We start from the raw sequence: 19,062 nt of genomic DNA, 5'->3' as shown, positions 1-19,062 counted from the left end.
CGATGTAATAAGTGTGTGATTGCTACTCTGTTATAAATCCTCCATTTGTACTGTGCGTGTCAGCATTACTGATCCTGGGATGACACTGGTGCACAGCAGCACAGACCATTTGAGGTCTGGTCGCTACATGCATGTATCCATCCACACGTGCCCGTCACCGAAACTCTGCAGCGCCATGCCGCCGGGATCCACCGTCGGCCTTGTGGTAGATGTAACACCGCTCCTCCTCTTGTCCCCTCTAGCCAGCACTTGCTCCAAAATGATGCGTTTGGGAGGGAGAACAACACCGAAGGCGCCGTCATCGTCCAATCCGGTAGACAAGATCTAGGGTTTCCCCGGGAACATCCCAATTGAGTTGACCTGACCTTCAATAACGATGCCTTGAGAAGAAACGACGTCAGAGATGCCGCCATCATCCGCCAAGACCACAGTCAGACGCGGTTTTCACCGGAAGCCGCGCCGTCCCGGTCTCGCTGCTGGCTGGAACCGCACGGAGCTTCGCCATTAAGACGCATGCTGCCGCGGGTACTCGGCGGAGAACAAAGTTGGTGCAACATGATGATCGGATCATGGCATACACAATGAGAAGGTAAATTTGACAATTTTGACCTTGGGACGAAATCATTTCACAGAATGAACTGGGTGCGAAACTATTTCACTCCCCTGACCCTTTTGTGTAGCGCCCGCCACGCCGGCGCCACACCCTACTGTGCAGCGCCTAGCGCGGCGGCGTTGCACTCCTGTCCACCGTGGCAGCCCCTGGGCCCGCACCTAGCAGTGCAACGCCTCCGAGCTAGGCGCCACACATGTAAAGTGCAGCGCCTAGCCGTCGGGCGCTGCACTGTGACTTAGATCCAGCCGCGCCAGCCCTCTCCTCCCCCACCCACCCCATTGCCAGTTACAGAACAGAACAGGGTGGCGGCCCTCTCCACTCCCCCTCCCATCCCCCCTCCCAAATCCATCAGATCCGACGATTTGGTCCATGCATTTCTTCACCAATCCATCGTAGAAGGTACTCTCCTCCGATCCCCTTCTTTCTATCCATAGAAAATATGATATTTTGAAGATTTGGGGAATCCTTGTTTGATTTGATTAGATTTGAATCTTGCATGTATTAGAACTTTGCATGTATTACCACCCTTGTTTGTTTGATTTGTGGAACCCTAGTTTAGTTTATGGAAAAGTTATTTGTATGAAGTTATTTGTATGAAGTAGGCCTAGTTTATGGAAAAGTTATTTGTATGAAGTTATTTGTATGAAGTAGGCCTAGTTATTTGTAGAACCCTAGTTTATTAGTTTTGTTTGATTTGTTATAGTTGGATACATAGATTGATATGGTTGCATCTAGTAGGCCTACTTTAGTTTTTTTGAATTGAAAAGATAATCGTGTTGACAAGAATGCTTTGTTGAAATTGTTAGGATGGTTTGGCTTCCCGATGATCATTGGGACAAACAACCCCGGTCGTACGCTATGTCGGTGGAGCAGCGGGTAATACTGAAAGTGGCCGGTATTATGAATTTCGTATTTTTTTCAAACACAAATGCCCCATATGTAATGTTATGATTTGTTTGTTTGTAGGAGCTTGCACCTCTGAAGCTTCGGTCTCACGGGGTCACCCTTGGATGGATGCGCTATGATGAGCGGTACACACCGTATGTAAGGGAGGCAGGACTTCTCCCTTTCATTCAGTTGGCCAGCCGATCGACGCCACCCAACAATGCTGCAGCACTCACCGCGCTTATTGATCATTGGAGGCCGGAGACACACACTTTCCATCTTCGGGCCGGGGAGATGACCGTGACGCTCCAGGATATTGCTATGATCACCGGTCTTCCTATCGATGGGAATCCTTTATGTATGAACACCTATTCTGATGGGTGGCGCGCGCAGATGCATGCCCTTATCGGTATGGTTCCTCCGGAGCCTCGGGAACCAGAAGCAGAAGACAAGAAGAAGGAAAGAGTCGCAGCCGGCGCTACTTTCACGTGGATATCATCGAACTTCAGTACTTGCCCTGAGGATGCTAATGAGGACACGGTGAAGACATATGCTCGTGTCTACATGTGGTACGTGATATCCAGGACTATGTTTGCTGATGGCACAGGCAAGAATGCTCCATGGATGTGGCTGAAGGCGTTGACCATCTTCGATAGCAAATGGAGTTGGGGTTCGGCGACACTGGCTTACTTGTATCGACAGGTATGAAGTTGTTTCCTTTTCACTTCATTGATACATTATCAATGCGCTCTTGCGGCAAATTTGACCATGTTCTCTTTTATGTGCAGTTGGACGAAGCCTGTTGTAGGCACACTGGAGGTATTGGTGGTTGTCTGCTCGCACTTTCCATATGGAGCTGGGAGCGTTTGCCGGTTGGACGACCGAAGACCATGAAGTACGAGGATTGGGACGACAAAGACGACCCACTACGGCTCCCCACTTGGGCTCACAAGTGGGATGTGTTAAATGAGACGACGGATGATCCCTCGGTCATGTACAAGTTGTACAAGAGCGAGCTGGACGCGATCACGCCTGAGCAGGTGAACCGACATTGCATAAGTGATTATCATGCTTGTATCGTAACTCAATATCAATTTTGCATTCTATCCCATTTTGCAGGTGGAATGGGAACCGTATGGAAAAGGAGAGAGTTTTGGTAACCCTATGGAGTTCAGCCTGAATCCGATGTGCACTAGGGATAGGGATCTCTGGCATATGCGGTGCCCACTGATATGCAACTGGGCGGTTGAGCTTCACCTGCCACATCGGGTGTTCCGCCAGTTTGGTTTGTTCCAGCCACACCCTCCGGAGTGGGAGGACACGGACAAGTTGCTACACGCGTAAGATATAATTAACCTTGAGCACTTAGCAGCTTCTCGACGGTTTCGATGATGCTAATATTCTGTTTCTAACTTGCAGGTTGGATAGGAAAAAGCAGCGGAAGATCAAGGATTGGGCCAACCATCACAGGAAGTATGTCGTACAGTTCGCGCTTAGTGTGGAGCAAGCAAGGGCTGGAAAACGAGCCCAGCTTCGTGAGCACTGCCCGATCGCGTTCAACAACTATCTCACATGGTTTCTTGCAAGTACCCGCGTGGAGGTATGCAAGCCGGCGTATGCTGAGGAGATTCTGGAAGAACCCACCGTTTTTTATGAGGTAGCCCAGCACCAGTACAACGCATTAGTCAGGAAAGGCAACTCAGTGATCCCTTCAGCTCCAATGATGAACTTTGTGGTTTGCCCTTTTTGCTTTTCCATTTGCACTATTCACATCTTCGCTTGCCTAACACTTTGATACCGTTTCTGTTCATAGCGTGCCCAGATCAAGAAAGCAGCTGATGAGACCGAGACTATTCTGGAAACAACCCCGGCTGGCAAAAGCGATGGGGAAGGTGCACTTCGAGCATTCATTAAGGTTCACATCTCCTTCAAACTAGCACTTAACATATGTTGCTACGTTCCATGTCTCATTCACTTGTACATGTTGCAGCGCCAGGGCCAAAAGTTAAGGCGGCTATCAAACCTTTTTGGTTGTCGTGACCCCGAGTATGTATCACCAGAACGGTCTAGGTCGGCGACACCATCAGATCCCGCTTCGGGGCAGGGCCATGGTGAACCTTTGGAGGATGAGGATGTGGGTGTGGTCACCCAAGAGGTATGGCATGACGATAATATCCATTTGTCGATGCATTGCTAACTATATCCTCACACACGGTCTTTCCATATCTTCTGTTGATGCATAGGTTGCTGATGATATGACCATGGGGACGTACCAGGCTCGGTCTGCATACGAGTTGAAGCCTAGGAAGGGAATCAACAAGTACACACCTGAAGACTTCACCCAAAGAGGCCAAAGAGGCAAAAGGACGGTCGGCACCTCGTGGATGGCGGCTTTGGATGACTATTTGGATGACGATGTAGATGACGTGGAGGAACCGGAGCCGGAGCCGGAGCGGGTTCCTCTTCCTAGGAAGGTGAAGAAGATAAGCATCAAGAGGGGGGAGGAGCTAGCAAGCGCGGAAAGCACTAGTCATCGTCCTTTATTTATAATGTTGAACTTAGAGTGGTGGTAGCTCTTACTAATGTGGAATTTGTTATGTCGTTGAACTTGGAGTGGTGGTAGCTCTATGTAAAACTTGAACTTATTGTGCTGGTCCTTTCTAAGAAATGATGTCTTTGTTGAACACTTTTTGAACCTTACTGTTTATTATACGAAATGTTGAACTCTAGCTGAAAATGACCCAGTCTGAATGACAAAAAACACTAAGTGTTTGTGCGGCGCCTAGCTAGGAGGCGCCACACTCTACAGTGCAGCGCCTAGCTGCTAGGCGTTGCACTGTACAGTGTGGCGCCCCCAGGCTAGGCGCCGCACAAACACTTAGCGAAATTTTTGGCCCAAACTGGAGGCCTACCTTCTGTTGCTCTCTGGATAGCTACAGACTTGTGCAGCGCCTAGCTTGGAGGCGCCACACTCTATAGTGCAGCGCCTAGCTGCTAGGCGTTGCACTGTACAGTGTGGTGCCCCCAGGCTAGGCGCTGCACAAACACGGTGTGTGGGTGATTGATGTCCACATTCCTAACGCGACCGGCGGTATACAAGTGTGAGCATGGGAGATGAAGCAACAATGGCCTCCCGCAAGTGCAATCACATTGTGTTAACGACACCTTGAAAGCCCGACCTCCATGTTGCCGGCCATCGTTTGTGGTTCCTCCTGGCTCTTTCACTTCGTACTTCCACTCTTCGTTGTCATATAATATAGCTTCTTCTGAGTCCGCCTTCCGTGATTGAAATACCAACCATTCATCAAATTTGGGTGGGAACTTGTACTTGTACTTCCGTGGGTTCTCACCCGCTATCTGTGCATCGGTTTCCCTCGAGTACTTTACAAAGTACGCATTCATCTTGTCAAATGTGTATTGAACTATTGCCGTCACGGGTAATCCACGTGCACCTTTGAGCACCCTATTGAAGCATTCGGCCATATTGCTTGTCATTTGACCGTATCTCCGGCCATCTTCATCAAAAGCACGTGCCCACTTGTTCCGGTATTGAATGTGCCTATTGAGAAAGTCTTGACCCCCGGGATCAAGTTTTTTGTGTGCGAGCAATTTGTTGTACAAAGTGGCGAAGCGCTTATCGGAGAAAGCGAGACAACAATCTTGAAGATCATCGGCCAACTCCTTAAGGCCACATGCCCTATAGAAGTTCGAACAAAAGTGCCTCATGCACCATCGATGGTGCAACGGAGCATGCCCGGGAATGTCAATCTCTGTCGCGTTAAGAATTCCTTGATGCCGATCCGATATGACACAAATTTCCCTTTGAGCGGGTAACACCTTCGTCCTCAAAAGATGCAGAAACCACTCCCAGTTGTCATTGTTTCCCACCTCAACCAAAGCAAATGCCAATGGCAACACCCGGTTATTGGCATCACTTGCTATCGCAACCAACAAGGTGCCCTTGTATTGTCCGGTCAAGAACATGCCATCAATTGCGATGACCGGCCTACAATGTTCGAAAGCCCTCACACATTGCTCGAACGCCCAAAAAGCACGGCCAAATACTCTGACTTTCCTTCCTTCATGAACCGTTGTTTGGTGCCCATGAGGCTCGACCACATGAACCATGCCCGGGTTTGTCGCGGCCATGGCTAACAACAACCTAGGGATTCGGTTGTATGCTTCCTCCCATGTACCATACAACATCTTAAATGTGGCTTGCTTCGCCTTCCATGCCTTGCCGTATTTCACCTTGTAATGAAATATGGCTTTCACAAGGTCAATGACATGTTGGACGCTCATTGTTGGAAGTGTGGATATTGAGTTGGAGAGCCTGTAAGCGATGAACTCGGACGTGAGTTGTTTGTGGTCTTGGGACACAATCTTGCCATCCACCCTTTTGCCTTGGCACATGTGAGTTGACACACAACTCCCTACATGCCAAGTTGGACCTCCTTTCCATGGTCTTGCACGCACAATCCACGGACATATTTCATCTTCACATGCACATGCAACCGTGTAGCGCACATTGACGTCCGAGTTCACCACCTTGTGTGGACGATAATGCGTAACCGAGTAGTTGTCGAGCCACATCTTGAATTCCAACAAGGTGTCGAACTTAGAACCTTTAGCAATCCGGTTCTTGTCGTCTCCCAAATCACGGTGAGAGCTTGGCCTAACCCCAAGAGGTACACATTGGCCACCATCTACCACGGCTTCATCCACGAGACTAACATCCTTGAACAATGTAGTCCAATGATCCCGACCAAATACCTTCTCGAAAGCTTCGGCCTCCTTCACCGTGAACCCCTCCGCATCAACTTGTTCATCGGGACCATCGTCATCCGAGTCCGATGCATATGCACGGGAAAAAGGGATGGAATGCTTGTCTCTTGCAAATGATATTTGTCGAGATCACCCACATTGTTGTCATGGAGATCAACTTCATTGTCATCGTCCGCATACTCATCATTGTCCTCTTGCAAAGCTTCATCTTGGTTGTTTGTAAACGGGCTCAATGTTGGCCTCACTTCTTGGGTCAAAAGAGGTTCAACAATTTCATCTCGCTTGAAGGGTGGGGGGCTACTAGCAACCAAAGGGGAGGGGTTCCGGTTCAAGTCCAAATGCAAACTTGAATCAACCTTCTTTGTTGCAAATAACTCAAGAGCCTTGTCTAGTGATTCGGCCACCGTCTCCTTGTATGCAACCCAACGTTGCTCTGAGTTGACACGCATTGTCTTCCAACGGATGTGCATTCCAAAACCAACATTATACCTTCCCTCCAACTCAATGATATCACTAGGGTCCATCCAATTCAAATCTTTCCTAACTTGTTGCAAGAGCTCCGCATAGCTAGGACTACTATCAAACACCATGTCAAGCTCATCCGGGTCCGGTTCTATATGCCTTTCAAAAAGGGGTCTTTGTCCCCATGATGAACAAACACACATGTTCTTCCCATCCCTATAAGCATTCAAAGAACACAAGGTAACATTGCTTCCATGAGTACTAATCCAAGGATTAACACGGAATATAAACCCTAATATATATATCAAACAACAACCCTAACCCTAACCCTAACCCTAACCATAACCATAACCCTAGCCCTAAACCTAACCCTAGCACCATCATAAGAACACCCATAAGAATAACCCTAGCATACTAATAAAGCCTAATCATAGAAATTGGCAAACAAACATCTCACATCTCCTTGCAAATCTCTAGATCCAAACAAAACTAGGGTTTCCCCAAACTAGCAACAAATGAGCAATGGGAGAACTTTACTTGGATCAAAACAAGGGGATCGGAGAATATTACCTTGAGGGAGGGTTTGACTTCGAAATCCACGGATAAATTCTTCAAATTTGCAAGATTTGGGAGAGGGTTTGAGAGGGGGAGAGAGTGGGAGAGGGGGCAAAGCTCGGGGAGAGAGTGGGAGAATGTGTGGTGTGGGGGGTGGGGGAGGGGGGGCAGCCGAATGGCTGGATAAGTCACAGTGCAGCGCCTAGCCGCTAGGCGCTGCACATTACATGTGTGGCGCCTAGCGGCTAGGCGCTGCACTTTACATGTGTGGCGCCTAGCTCGGAGGCGCTGCACTGCTGGGTGCGGGCCCAGGGGCTGCCACGGTGGACAGGAGTGCAACGCCGCCGCGCTAGGTGCTGCACAGTAGGGTGTGGCGCCGGCGTGGCGGGCGCTACACAGAATGGTCAGGAGAGTGAAATAGTTTCGCACCCAGTTCATTCTGTGAAATGATTTCGTCCCGAGGTCAAAATTGTCAAATTTGCCCAATGAGAATGCACAACACCTTTTTGAACAGTTCACGAGGAGCAGCAGGGTGCCCCAGATTTGCCGCCTCCAAGCTCCTCCCCTTTCTTGCTTTTCCTCGTCTTCGTTGTCGCACCGACGAGTACCGTAGTGGCAGCGGGCCCCTGCCCCGAAGGTAGTGGGGGAGGGGGCAGTTCTCCTCTGTGGCTCATCGCCGGAATTGGAGCTACGCTATCACTGGCACAGGTGGTCAATTGCTTGTGGTTTGGTTCTTCATGTGCCTTCTCACTCATGTGCGCTGTGAACTTGGTCGGCGATCGTTTGCGGTAAAGTCGAAGTCACTTGATCTGAGAGAAGTGATGATGATGAATCAATGACGTTAATGTAAAACCTCGACGAGGTTTTCTTCACTGTGGTGTGCGTTGTATTGTGTGTGTATCTGATCAGCAGATTGTGATGACTTTTGTCTTTTTTTTGGTTTGATAATTATCGGACGACTCTCTTCTTCTTAATTAAAGGCTCCGGCTAAAAAGAAAGAAAGAAAGAATGCACAGCACCGCGGAACAGAACTGTGTCGTGCTAAAGCAACAACCACATCCGGAGTAAGTAGAAGAGCGTGTCACACTGTCTTGTCATAGGCCAAGCTGAACCAACAACCTCCCACTCCGAGTTGTCATAGGCCATGCTGAACCAACAACCTCCTACTCCGAGAAGCAATCGACGTAAGCCAGTTAGTTGCGTCCGCCTCAGGTGTCATGACAAAGATATATAGAGAGCTAGCCGATCAGTACACCAGTGCAGTCCACACCGTCGAAATTATAATCAGGAGTACTGATCATGATATTTACACTGATTAATTGTAGCTACCAGCTACTAAAGCTCACTGGTTACAACAAACCCGTAGTAATCAATAAAATTTTAAAATGAAGTTCAGCCATAATTTGCTAGCGAAACTGCCCCATGGAAAGAAACACAGAAGCAGCCAAGCTGCCGGCACACTGAGAGGATTAGAAGGTGTAGTGGTATAGATTAAGACAGCGGTGGTTACGATTAGACCAGGCTTCGACCGAAGCTCGAGCAAGCCACGAGGGGGCTGAGCGGGCGACCGCGCGCACGATCGTCACCGCACGTCGCGCTAGGGCAGGTATACCGTCCCGTCCGGGTCCGTCCAGCTCGCCGTGTTCCAGTACGACGTCGTGTCGCTCCCGACGGCGCCGGCGATGTCGAATATCCCAGCTTCGATCACCGTCGCCGGCGGCCAGTCTGACGCTGATGCCGTCACCGCGCCAGTTGACCGTGCGGAGAACGGCGCCAGGTCTGCGGTGGAAGACGCCGACGACGGCTGCTCTGTGAGTGTGACCGCAGGGGCCACGTCGTCCTCGGCCTTGCGCTGCGCCGAGAAGGAGAAGGCCGGAAGCGGCGTCCCGAAGAGCGACGCGAACGCGGCCGCCTGGTCGGCGAACATCGGCGCCGGCGGCTGCAGAGGCGGCGCGTCTGCCATGAAGGTGCTTGGGCCAAGGCCCGTGAACGGCATGCTTCCGCCGCTCGAGTGGGCCGAGGCACATGCACCAGCGTCGATGACGGTGTTCGTCGACGCGGACGAGGCAGCGGAGGTGAGGCTGGAGCTGCCAGCACTGCAGCCAGAGCGTGCGTTCTTGGCCTCACTATTGGCGCTGGAGGCGTCCTTCTCGACGTCGGAGGAGGCGGCGGCGGCTTTTCGCTTGGGCTTGCGGCACCCGCCCCCGACGGGGACGTTGCGGAGGAGGCCGCCCTTGGTCCAGTACCGGCGGCAGCCCTTGCAGAAGTGGCGCGGCTGCGAGAGGTTGTAGTTGTTGTAGTAGCAGAACTTGGTGTTGGCCGAGTCGCACCGCGGGCACCGCACCTCCTCCTGCGCCGCCGCCGCCCCGCCGCGGCGGAGGAGGCCCGCCGATTCCGCAGCGCCGCCGAACAGCCGCCCGGCCAGGCCGGGGATGGACTGGAACTCCTGCATGCCGTGCACTGCCCGCACGTGCCTCAGGATGCTTCTAGGAGGAGGGGGCTGTGCTGCGCGGCCGCGGCCGTGGCTGATGGTGGAGCCTGCCGCGAGGGAGCTAGCTTTCGAAGCTTGCTATCTATCTGCTCTGCTCGGCCTGGGCTCTCCATCACAGAAGCGGTTGTGTAAATATCCTCAGAGCGCGCGCTCTCTCTCTTCCTCCCCGGGCCGCCACGTCACACTCTCTCTCTTCCTCCCCGGGCCGCCACGTCACACTATTGCCCTTTAGCTGCGAAATTTATTGCAAGGTGGGTTACGTCGATATTTTGTGGAACGCACGTGCAAAATAGACATTAGATAGGCAAGTGTGGTGAGTGAAGTGAGGGTAACTCAGATAGAACTTAGGTTCCTTGTGGTGAAGTTAGTCCATTAGGTTTCAAGTTCTAGACTTGGCATTGATGGTTGTATTTTTTAAAATTTATTTTAGCCTTCCTCACAATGTTCGTTCAGTGAAAGATGACGTTTCTCTTGACTAAGAGACACCTGCGGTGACTTCGTCAATCTCAATACTTTGTGACGCTCCAGTATCTCGGAGGTGCTCACAGGATATGGTGTGTGCGAGCGGGTTCGTATAAGTGAGGGTATATGTGTGTGTGAGCATCTACAATTCTTATTACTAAAAGGGTTGGGCGCGTTTCGTTGCGTTGTTGGTGTTTTGGATCTGTCCGGTGGGAGATGGTAGCGCGGGATATATTCAACCGGTTTGGATGGCGGTCATGTAATAGGATTGGCAATTAGTTTCCATACCTATTTTTCTGCCAGCCGGTTGTGGCTTTATGGCCTTTTTTTGTATTTTCGTGACGAGGTCTATGTGAGCTCGACGTAGTTTTCTTTTACGACTTTTCAACATTGTGGAACCTATTTTATTTATCTAAGTGGCCGTATGCATCCACCTGATGCAGAGGCCGGGGAATCACCCCTTTTCCAAAAAAAAATCCAAAACCATCACACTTGAGGCTAGGGTAACAACTTAGTACCAAATTTAAGCCAGGGCACAAAAAACAATCAATTTCGCGCCTAACCTATAACAGAGAGCACTGGTTATCTGATAAGCCCGTGAAAACAGTGAAACTGACAAGTTGGCCTCACTTGTCAGGCTGACATGGCGAAGACCAAAAATGTTGACTGACTGATGTGGCAAATAAGACACGGGCCCCATCTGTCAATGACTAGAAGGTCTTCTTCTTCCTCACTTTTTATGTGGCATTCCATCGAGCACCTTCTGGGCGGCCGAAGAGCATCGTTGTCCTTGCAGTCCACCTACCGCACGGAGGACACGGCCAAGGAGCTGAGCTCCATCGGCGTCAGCAACGCCTACCCCGCCGCGAACGTCCTCTCCTCAGACACGGGCATGCGAGGGGAAGCCGGCGTCATCCGAGACCGTGCATCCACGCTTGGGCCGAGGCGCGTCTCGCGGGAGCGGCGCTGCCCCGACGGCCAAACTGCCTCCATCATGCACACGGCGCTGCGTCGTGCTCGTCAAAAACGAGTGGGCAAGGTCCGCGAGAGCCGCCGCCGCGCCCCTCACCACCCTCGCTGGTTCGCTAGTCAACGCGCGGCGTCCCCTGGTCACTGCGAACCTCGGCGTGGTGCTCCGGCCGCCGCTGCCCTGTTGGCGCGCGTGCGTGCTCTACGCTAGCAGCTTCAGTCAACGCATGCGTGCGTGCACCTGCACTACAGCCGCTCCCTTGGTCACTGAGACACTGACTCACTGCACACCTCGGCGCGTGCGTGCGTGCACCGGCCAACGCTAGCGGGCGAGCTCGGCGCGCGGCAAAGAGAGGAGCTACGGGCATCCGCTGCTCCACGCCTACCTCGCCAGCGCTCCATGTAGAGGCGGATGAACTGGTGCTGCTCACGCTCATCACCGAGAGGAAAAAGATTAGTGCCCAAAACCTGTTCGATGGATTGCCTCATTGAAAAAGTGATATGAAGAAGAAGGCCTTCTAGTCATTGATAGATGGGGCCCGCGTCTTATTTGCCACATCACTCAGTCAGCATGTTTGGTCTTCGCCACGTCAGCCCGACAGGTAGGGCCAACTTGTCAGTTTCACTGTTTTCGCGGGCTTATCAGACAATTAGTACTCTCTGTTATAGGTTATGCGCGAAATTGGTGGTTTTTTATGCTGTGGCTTAAATTTGGTACTAAGTTGTTACCCTATCTCCAAGTGTAGTGGTTTCGGCTAAATAACTCTGTAATAAAATATTAGTTGGTCTGGCGTGTGTGGGAGATAATGGAGTGTGTTTTCTTTTTATAACACGGAGTTTTAGTGGCCTTTCCTGATGATGCGATTATGTGTTATCTACTAGTCAACCAATACGTATGTAGGAAAGTTTCTTATGCTAGTAGTTGTATGCACTATATTGTTGCTATAATGTCGCAATGTTTCTTTTTTGCCAATGTGTTTTTATAGGGTGGTTGCCGCTAGTTGATTTCAGAAGTCGTCAACCCAGTCAAAATCATGAACCAAATCCTGAATCGGATACCTTAATTAATTAAGGGAGTTTAAAACAAGAGGAACTTAATGAATTTAAAGATTTGATCAGAGATAAGAATAGATGTGCATAATTACATGTCCATGTGTAAGTATTAGTGATAACTACTGAAGCACATGGTCCTGAAGTGGTATTCACGACGCGATTAAACCGTGTCCACAGGAAATGGGTTGTACAACAGTGTTGATGTGGATCAGCCTATGGACATGACCATAACAGATGCATCAACCCCAAGTGACATGCATGTATAGTTATACAAAGGTGAATCTTGCCTTTGTGCATGTCTATCTAACATAATGGGATGGTACACTGCCTAAACTTCCTATCATTTACATCTTTAGTTTGAAATGAGCATCAAAAGAAGCAAAGAGAAGGTCATGCACAAAAGTGTGCTTGCACCATTCAAGAGAGAAGCATGGAAGGGAAAGAAGGACGAGACGCGAAGGATGGAGCAAGCCCGAAGGTCCGAATGTCCTCTCCGCGTGACCCCGGCCCAGATCTGTGCCCTTAGGGCCCCATCTAGGTCCTAGCGGGTCGGCGCCGGTGTGGCCTCGATGCCTCCTGCGCGGTGAAGTGGTGGAGCGGCACGAACAGGGAGCGGCGACGCCGACGACATGCCTTCTGCAGCGCGATGGCGGGAGCTTTACGGGCTATTCAGGGCCTGGTCGGGCCTGTGGGCCCACGGGCCTGGTATGCTCCTGCTGTTGCATCCGGTCGGATCCCGTTGGTGACGGTGGAGGTTGGGCCCTCCCACGTGCTGTCGGTGTTGCTGCTCTGTGTCCCGGCTCCTCTTTGTTGTGCAGGCCCTACTTCGCGATGTTGTGGCGAGATAGCATGGGAAGCTTCAAGACCATGTTGGCGCAGGGTGGTGGTCGATTTGGTGGCGAGCTCCGGAGCGCCCGAGGTGAAGGTTGGGATCGGGAGAAATCCTTGTCGGCCTGGCCGACACCGACGCGGTGGTGCCTGAGGGTGCCGCCGGACCTTCCTGGAGGGCGTCGGGGGCTACCCTTCCTCTCTCCTCGTTGCATACCGGGGGAAACCCTTGGCAGCAGCGTCATCATCATCACGTCCCTTCTTGGAGGTGTTGATTGGTACCGGCGATTTGGAGTCTAAGAGCTTGCTAGGAGATCTCCGGTGGGCGCAGTGGTCGTGAGGCTTCTTTGTTTTTGTCGATCTGCCGTTGTCAGCATTTGTTCCTTTTGTATTTTCTCTTTCGTTTCTTTTGGGCGTAACTGTGCTACTTCCGCCCCAGCACCTATCGTTGGTTGCTTTGTAATAAAAAGCAGGGGAAACCCTTTTTCATCAAAAAGAGTTTCTAGACACCCTAAAGCTAAAGCGGGAGGTGCCGCGGAGGCTCCGACATTCCTGGATGAACCGAAATGCTTGAACGCTTTAAAACGGATCGATGGCTCATGCGTCACTTTCTCTAGTGCCCCCAACTTACGTCTGGGTGGTGGAACTACACTTGTCCCTCCTCATTTATATGGTGGGCAAGAATAGATAAAGAAATCTAATAGCTTAGCTCTACCGTGATTGGTGTAGACGAACATATCCAAGACCTCCTTGTGAAGATGACCAAGTCCACCTCCCATGATGATGTATTCAACACCCCCAGTTTGTAATGACCGAACCTTCTAACTTTGTTCTGGATTTCCCTTGTGCATGTGAGAATCCCTGGAGTGGATCTACAGTCACAAGAGCGTTATTAACACGAGTACGGTTCATTAGACTTGCATATTTATCCTCATGTACTACATGTCTTTCGTGAAGATTGGGGAATGCACAAGACTTGCTTCTCGTCAAGTACCTAGTGGATGTGTATGTGGTACGCACACATGTCGCTGAGCTAATCTAGCGGACACCTGCAATGCACCTCCTTGACAACGTTGGGGACAGGTCGGTGCCTGCTGCCAAGTCCGTGTGATGCCTATAGCCACATTCCTTAGTGGCCATCTCCCACTGATGGCCGGTGTGGCATGCCTCACGGGGAAGCCCAATCCACAATGCATAAGCCAGCGTTGAAGACTGTCTCACCGTGTGATGTGTGCATTTTGCATCAAGCTGAGGTTAATGTTTCTGCATTGTAGTGGTTGGATGTTACGTATTTTAAGGCGACTGTTTTGCCTTTTTGTTCTCTCTATTGATTTATCATGAATAGAAATTTAAGGGGACTTGGAGCATCACTGGTAGAAAAAAGGCCTTTAGTCCCGGCTGTGCAACCGGGACTAAATATGCGCGACTAAAGACCCCCCCTTTAGCCGCGCCTCTTACGAACCGCGACTAAAGGCCTCCTCCGCAGGTTTAAACCTGGTTTTTTTGCGAATTTTTTTTATTTTTTTATTTTCAAATTTCTGAATTATTTTAACCTCTAATCTTTAATCACCACCCCTCATCACTGCTCAATTTATCCTCTAATCTCTAATCACCTCCAAATCATCTAACTTCCCAACGGTCACCCATCCTCTCACTACTCCAGCCTGAGCACGCTTAACTTCCGGGTTCTATTCTCCCTCGTTTCCAAGTCTGCACTTGTTGTTTTCCTGACAATAGTAGGATGTCAATTCTATTAACCCTCAGGAATTTAGCTTGAGCATGAAGTGACACATTTCACTGTTTGAGTTTGAAACTATTGTTTTAAAAAACAATAATTATTTAGTAACACTAATATTTCTGGAATAATTAGTTTGACCATTGTTTGACCACTGTTTGACCACAGTTTGACCAGATTTGACCAAAATTTAAAAAAAACTGAAATAATTATTTAGTAACACTAATATTCTAGAATAATTAGTTTGACCATTGTTTGACCACAGTTTGACCACAATTTGAAATTTTTCTGAATTTTTTTGCCTCTCCGGATCTTAAAAGCCCCGTATCTTTTTTCTGTTAGGTTTTTTAGGATTTTGAAAATGTTTAACGGGGTTCCCCCAGTTAAATTCGGATGTAACTTCTCGAGTAGATGATTTTTCATATAAAAAACTTTTTCATCCGAGTTCGTATGCAAAAGTTATGCCCATTTTAAGAATTTCCAGAGAGATTTTGCAAATAAAGTCGAAATTCATATTTGTTAATTTTCCCAACAACTAGACCACATATCACATGAGAAACTTATTTTATTTCATTTTTTTGACATTTCCATCATTTTCTTTTGTTTTTTCTAAAACTGAAAAGGCGATCCAAGGGGGGGTAGAGTTTGAAAATGAGGCCTCAAATCCCTTTAGTCGCGGTTGGCCAGACCAACCGGGACTAAAGGTCACCTTTAGTCCCGGTTGGTCTGGCCAACCGCGACTAAAGGTCACCTTTAGTCCCGGTTGGTCTGGCCAACCGCGACTAAAGGTTCGGGCCATTAGTCGCGGTTGGCCAGACCAACCGGGACTAAAGGTCTAACCTTTAATCCCGGTTGGTCTGGCCAACCGCGACTAAAGGCCTTCGGGCCAGCCTGAGGACCTTTAGTCCCGGTTGGCCAGGCCAACCGGGACTAAAGCCCCTCCCGTCCGCCAGCTGTCGACCGAGCGCGCTGGGCCCAGATAGTTGGTCGCGGGTCTCCTCCCGAACCGCGACTAAAGACCCCTTTGGTCGCGGTTCGATTATTTTGGGGACTAATGGGGGCGTATGGAAGCCTCTTTTTCTACTAGTGCATCTACAGGAAAACCTCTATTGTAATGAGGAATATGAAAATTTGATGATATAGGGATGACACGTCTCCAATATATCTATAATTTTTGTTGTTAATTGATATTATATTATCACTTTCATATGCTTTTTATATTATTTTATATTATTTTTCTTATTAATTTAGTGTCAAGTGCCACTTCATGTTTTTTGCTTATTTCTGGTTTCGCAGAAAATCCTTATCTAGGAAGGTCCAAATATGATGCCAATTTTTAACGATTTTTCTGGACAACGAAGGACCCTACAAACTTCAGGAGAGATCGAGGGGACCTACGATGTAGCCACATGGACACGTGGCGTGGCCTGGGGGTGGCCGCACCACCTTCCCATGTGGGGCCCCTAAGCCTCTGTTTGACCTAATTCTTCCGCCTATAAATCCTACAATTCCCGAAACCCTCAGAAGCAAACCCAAAGAATTTTATCACCGCTGCAAGCCTCTATCCCGAAGCAATCCCATCTGGATCCCTATTCCGGTGCTCTGTCAGAGGGGGAAGCCACCACGAGAGGCTTCTTCATCAACCTTGATGCCTCCATGATGATCTGAGTAGTTCCTTTAGGACATATGGGTCTATAGTAGTAGTTAGATGGCTTCTTCTCTCTCTCATTTTCATATTCCGTAGAATGATCTCCTCTGAGATCAATCTGATGTAATTCTTGTGGTGTGTTTCTTGGGATACGATGATTTGTGGATTTTTGATCAGATTGTTCATTGATTATAATTGAATCTTTTGAAATTTCTTTGTTGTATGGTTGAGTAGCTATGTATACTTTCCGAGTTATTTTTGTTCTCTGGCCTACATAGATGGGTAATTCTTCAGAGAGAGTGGTGGATAGTAGTGGGTTCAATCTCATGGTGATCTATATCCTAGTGGCAGAATTGGGAGAAGGCACGTGATGTGTTGTTTCTACTAAGGATAAAACGACAGAGATTGATCTTATTGCTAGGTTTCTTTCTATCTACATCATTTCATCTTGCTTATTGCGTTACACTATTTTTCATTAAAATTAATGCCTTGAGATGCATGCAGGATAGTGGTTTCGGGGTGGAGTAGTAGTAGATGCAGATGGTTATGGTCTACTTGTCACGGACGTGATGCCTATACAAGATTATGACGTGAATGATCATGTTATGCATGTTGCTTATCTGTCAGTTGCACAACAATAATTGAATCTATGCCCCTCGGGTCCATTCTCTATAAATACTTGTGTTGCTCAATTTGCTCTTTTATTACTTCTATTATTTTTCCATTTTCCATATCACTATTTGCATTTAACCTTACAACTCGCAAGACGAGGGAATTGACAACCCCTTGCCAAGTTGGTTGCAAGCATTTATTTTGTTTATGTGCAGGTGATGCTTATCTTATTAGATTGCAAACTCCTAATGGTTTGATTAAATATCGGTTCTTAACTGAGGGAAATACTTTCTGCTATTGGGCTACATCACCTTTACTCTTTAGGGAAATCCAACAACTCATACGGGAGTAGCAGAAGAATTTCTTGCGCGGTTGTCAAGGAGTATTTTTTTGTTATGCCTACTGTTTATTATGATGAAACTATCGGTACCCCAAGACACCCCAAGGTAATATCTAAGAAAGACTCAAGTGTCTAAGCTTGGGATGCCCCGGATGGCATCCCCTCTTTTGTCTTCGAAACTATCGATATATCTTACTTGGAGCTATATTTTAAGTCTTCACATGATATGTGTTTGCTTGGAGCGTCAATTTCCTTTCATTCATTTTTGTTTGCTGATATTTACAATCATCATTTCCTGATCACACCTATTAGGAGAGTCGTGCAATTATCTTATATTTATAGAATGCTCATTTATTCTTCACTTATATCTATTTGAGTTGAGGCAATTGCTCTTGTACTTCACTTATATAGGTTAGAGCATGGCGATGGATTATAAATTATTATTTCTCTCATGCTTCATTTATATCTTTGGATAGGAGTTGGTAATTTGCATGAATTATATGGTTGGTCCAAAAATAATGGGTAGAAGACACGTGATGTGTTGTTGCTACTATGGATAAAACGATGGAGATTGGTCTTATTGCTAGGTTTCTTTCTGTCTACATCGTGTCAGCTTGCTTATGACGTTACTCTGTTTTTCATTAAACTTAATACCTTAAGAGGCATGCTAGATAGCGGTTTCAAGGTGGAGTAATAGTAGTAGATGCAAGTGTAATACAATCTACTTGTCATGGACGTGATGCCTGTACATGATTATGTCATGAATGATCATAGTTATGAATGTTGCTTATCTATTAATTGCTCAATAGTAATTTGTTTACCATGCCACTACCTGCTTTAGAGAGAGATGCCACTAGTGATTCATGGATAGGACAAACAAAGGGACTCCATGAGAGAGAAACAACACGAGAAACTTCATCTCATGATCATATTCAGAGGGAAGGTCAGTGAAATGGCATCCACCACTGTGAATAATTCGACTGGCAGGGGCGGAGCTACGTATTGGGCCGGGGTCAATTGACCCCGGTGACCCTGGGCCAAATTATGTATGTACACACAGGCCATGAAAAAAAAAGAACCCAATAAATTTCTGACCCCAGTCCAAAAAGGACCCAGCAGCCTCACGTGCAATGGCAGAAGGCAGCCCAAATAGCATGCTCAACGCAGGCCCACTGCCCACCACCAAGAGAATAGATCGATCCAGGACGTGGATCGCTGATCACGTTCATGCCCTTCCTCGATCACGCCTCATGTGTCCCTGTCGCTCCTCTGTTATTTCTTCGTGTGCCGATGCCGCTCTGCCCGCCCCCAATCCCCACTTCTGTTCTTAATAAAAATTCAAGATTCACTAATTCGGTCTACATACTCTGTCTGTAAGTGGCACTAAAGTCAATTTCTTTGTCTACTAATTCATGTTCTATTTTTATCAGATATTCCTAATTCTCCTATTAGCTTACGCTTTGTTTCACTTATTAATTTCTTCTTATAATTGCGAAGATCTGGGTGAGTAACCTATGCTTGTGGATTCCACAATCTAGATTAGGCCTCAGGTCACAACCAATCATAATGTCAAGTAAGCTAGTAAGAAAGATGTGTAGTCTTTGTACCGTAATTTCTCTACGTT

At 48.3% G+C, this 19,062-nt stretch overlaps 2 protein-coding genes across 2 annotated transcripts; one reads left to right on the top strand and one right to left on the bottom strand.

The window, feature by feature from the left end:
* The first annotated feature begins 1,858 nt into the window (after window positions 1–1,858).
* LOC109785439 (uncharacterized) lies at window positions 1,859–4,252 on the top strand. Its single transcript, XM_073503924.1, has 7 exons — window positions 1,859–2,200; window positions 2,287–2,838; window positions 2,918–3,233; window positions 3,312–3,413; window positions 3,489–3,653; window positions 3,742–3,954; window positions 4,229–4,252. The coding sequence occupies exons 2-7, from the start codon at window positions 2,663–2,665 to the stop codon at window positions 4,250–4,252; spliced, it is 996 nt and encodes a 331-aa protein (XP_073360025.1). The 5' UTR covers window positions 1,859–2,200; window positions 2,287–2,662.
* Window positions 4,253–8,514: 4,262 nt separating this feature from the next.
* On the bottom strand, window positions 8,515–9,915 carry LOC109744327 (dof zinc finger protein 4). Its single transcript, XM_020303438.4, has one exon. It carries the CDS (start codon window positions 9,750–9,752, stop codon window positions 8,898–8,900), a length of 855 nt encoding a protein of 284 aa, XP_020159027.1. The 5' UTR covers window positions 9,753–9,915; the 3' UTR covers window positions 8,515–8,897.
* Window positions 9,916–19,062: the final 9,147 nt, after the last annotated feature.

This window comes from Aegilops tauschii, chromosome 7, assembly GCF_002575655.3.
Source record: "Aegilops tauschii subsp. strangulata cultivar AL8/78 chromosome 7, Aet v6.0, whole genome shotgun sequence".
Lineage (NCBI taxonomy): Eukaryota > Viridiplantae > Streptophyta > Magnoliopsida > Poales > Poaceae > Aegilops > Aegilops tauschii.
Note: the sequence above shows the minus strand (reverse complement) of the source record. Positions and strands in the feature narration are given on the sequence as shown.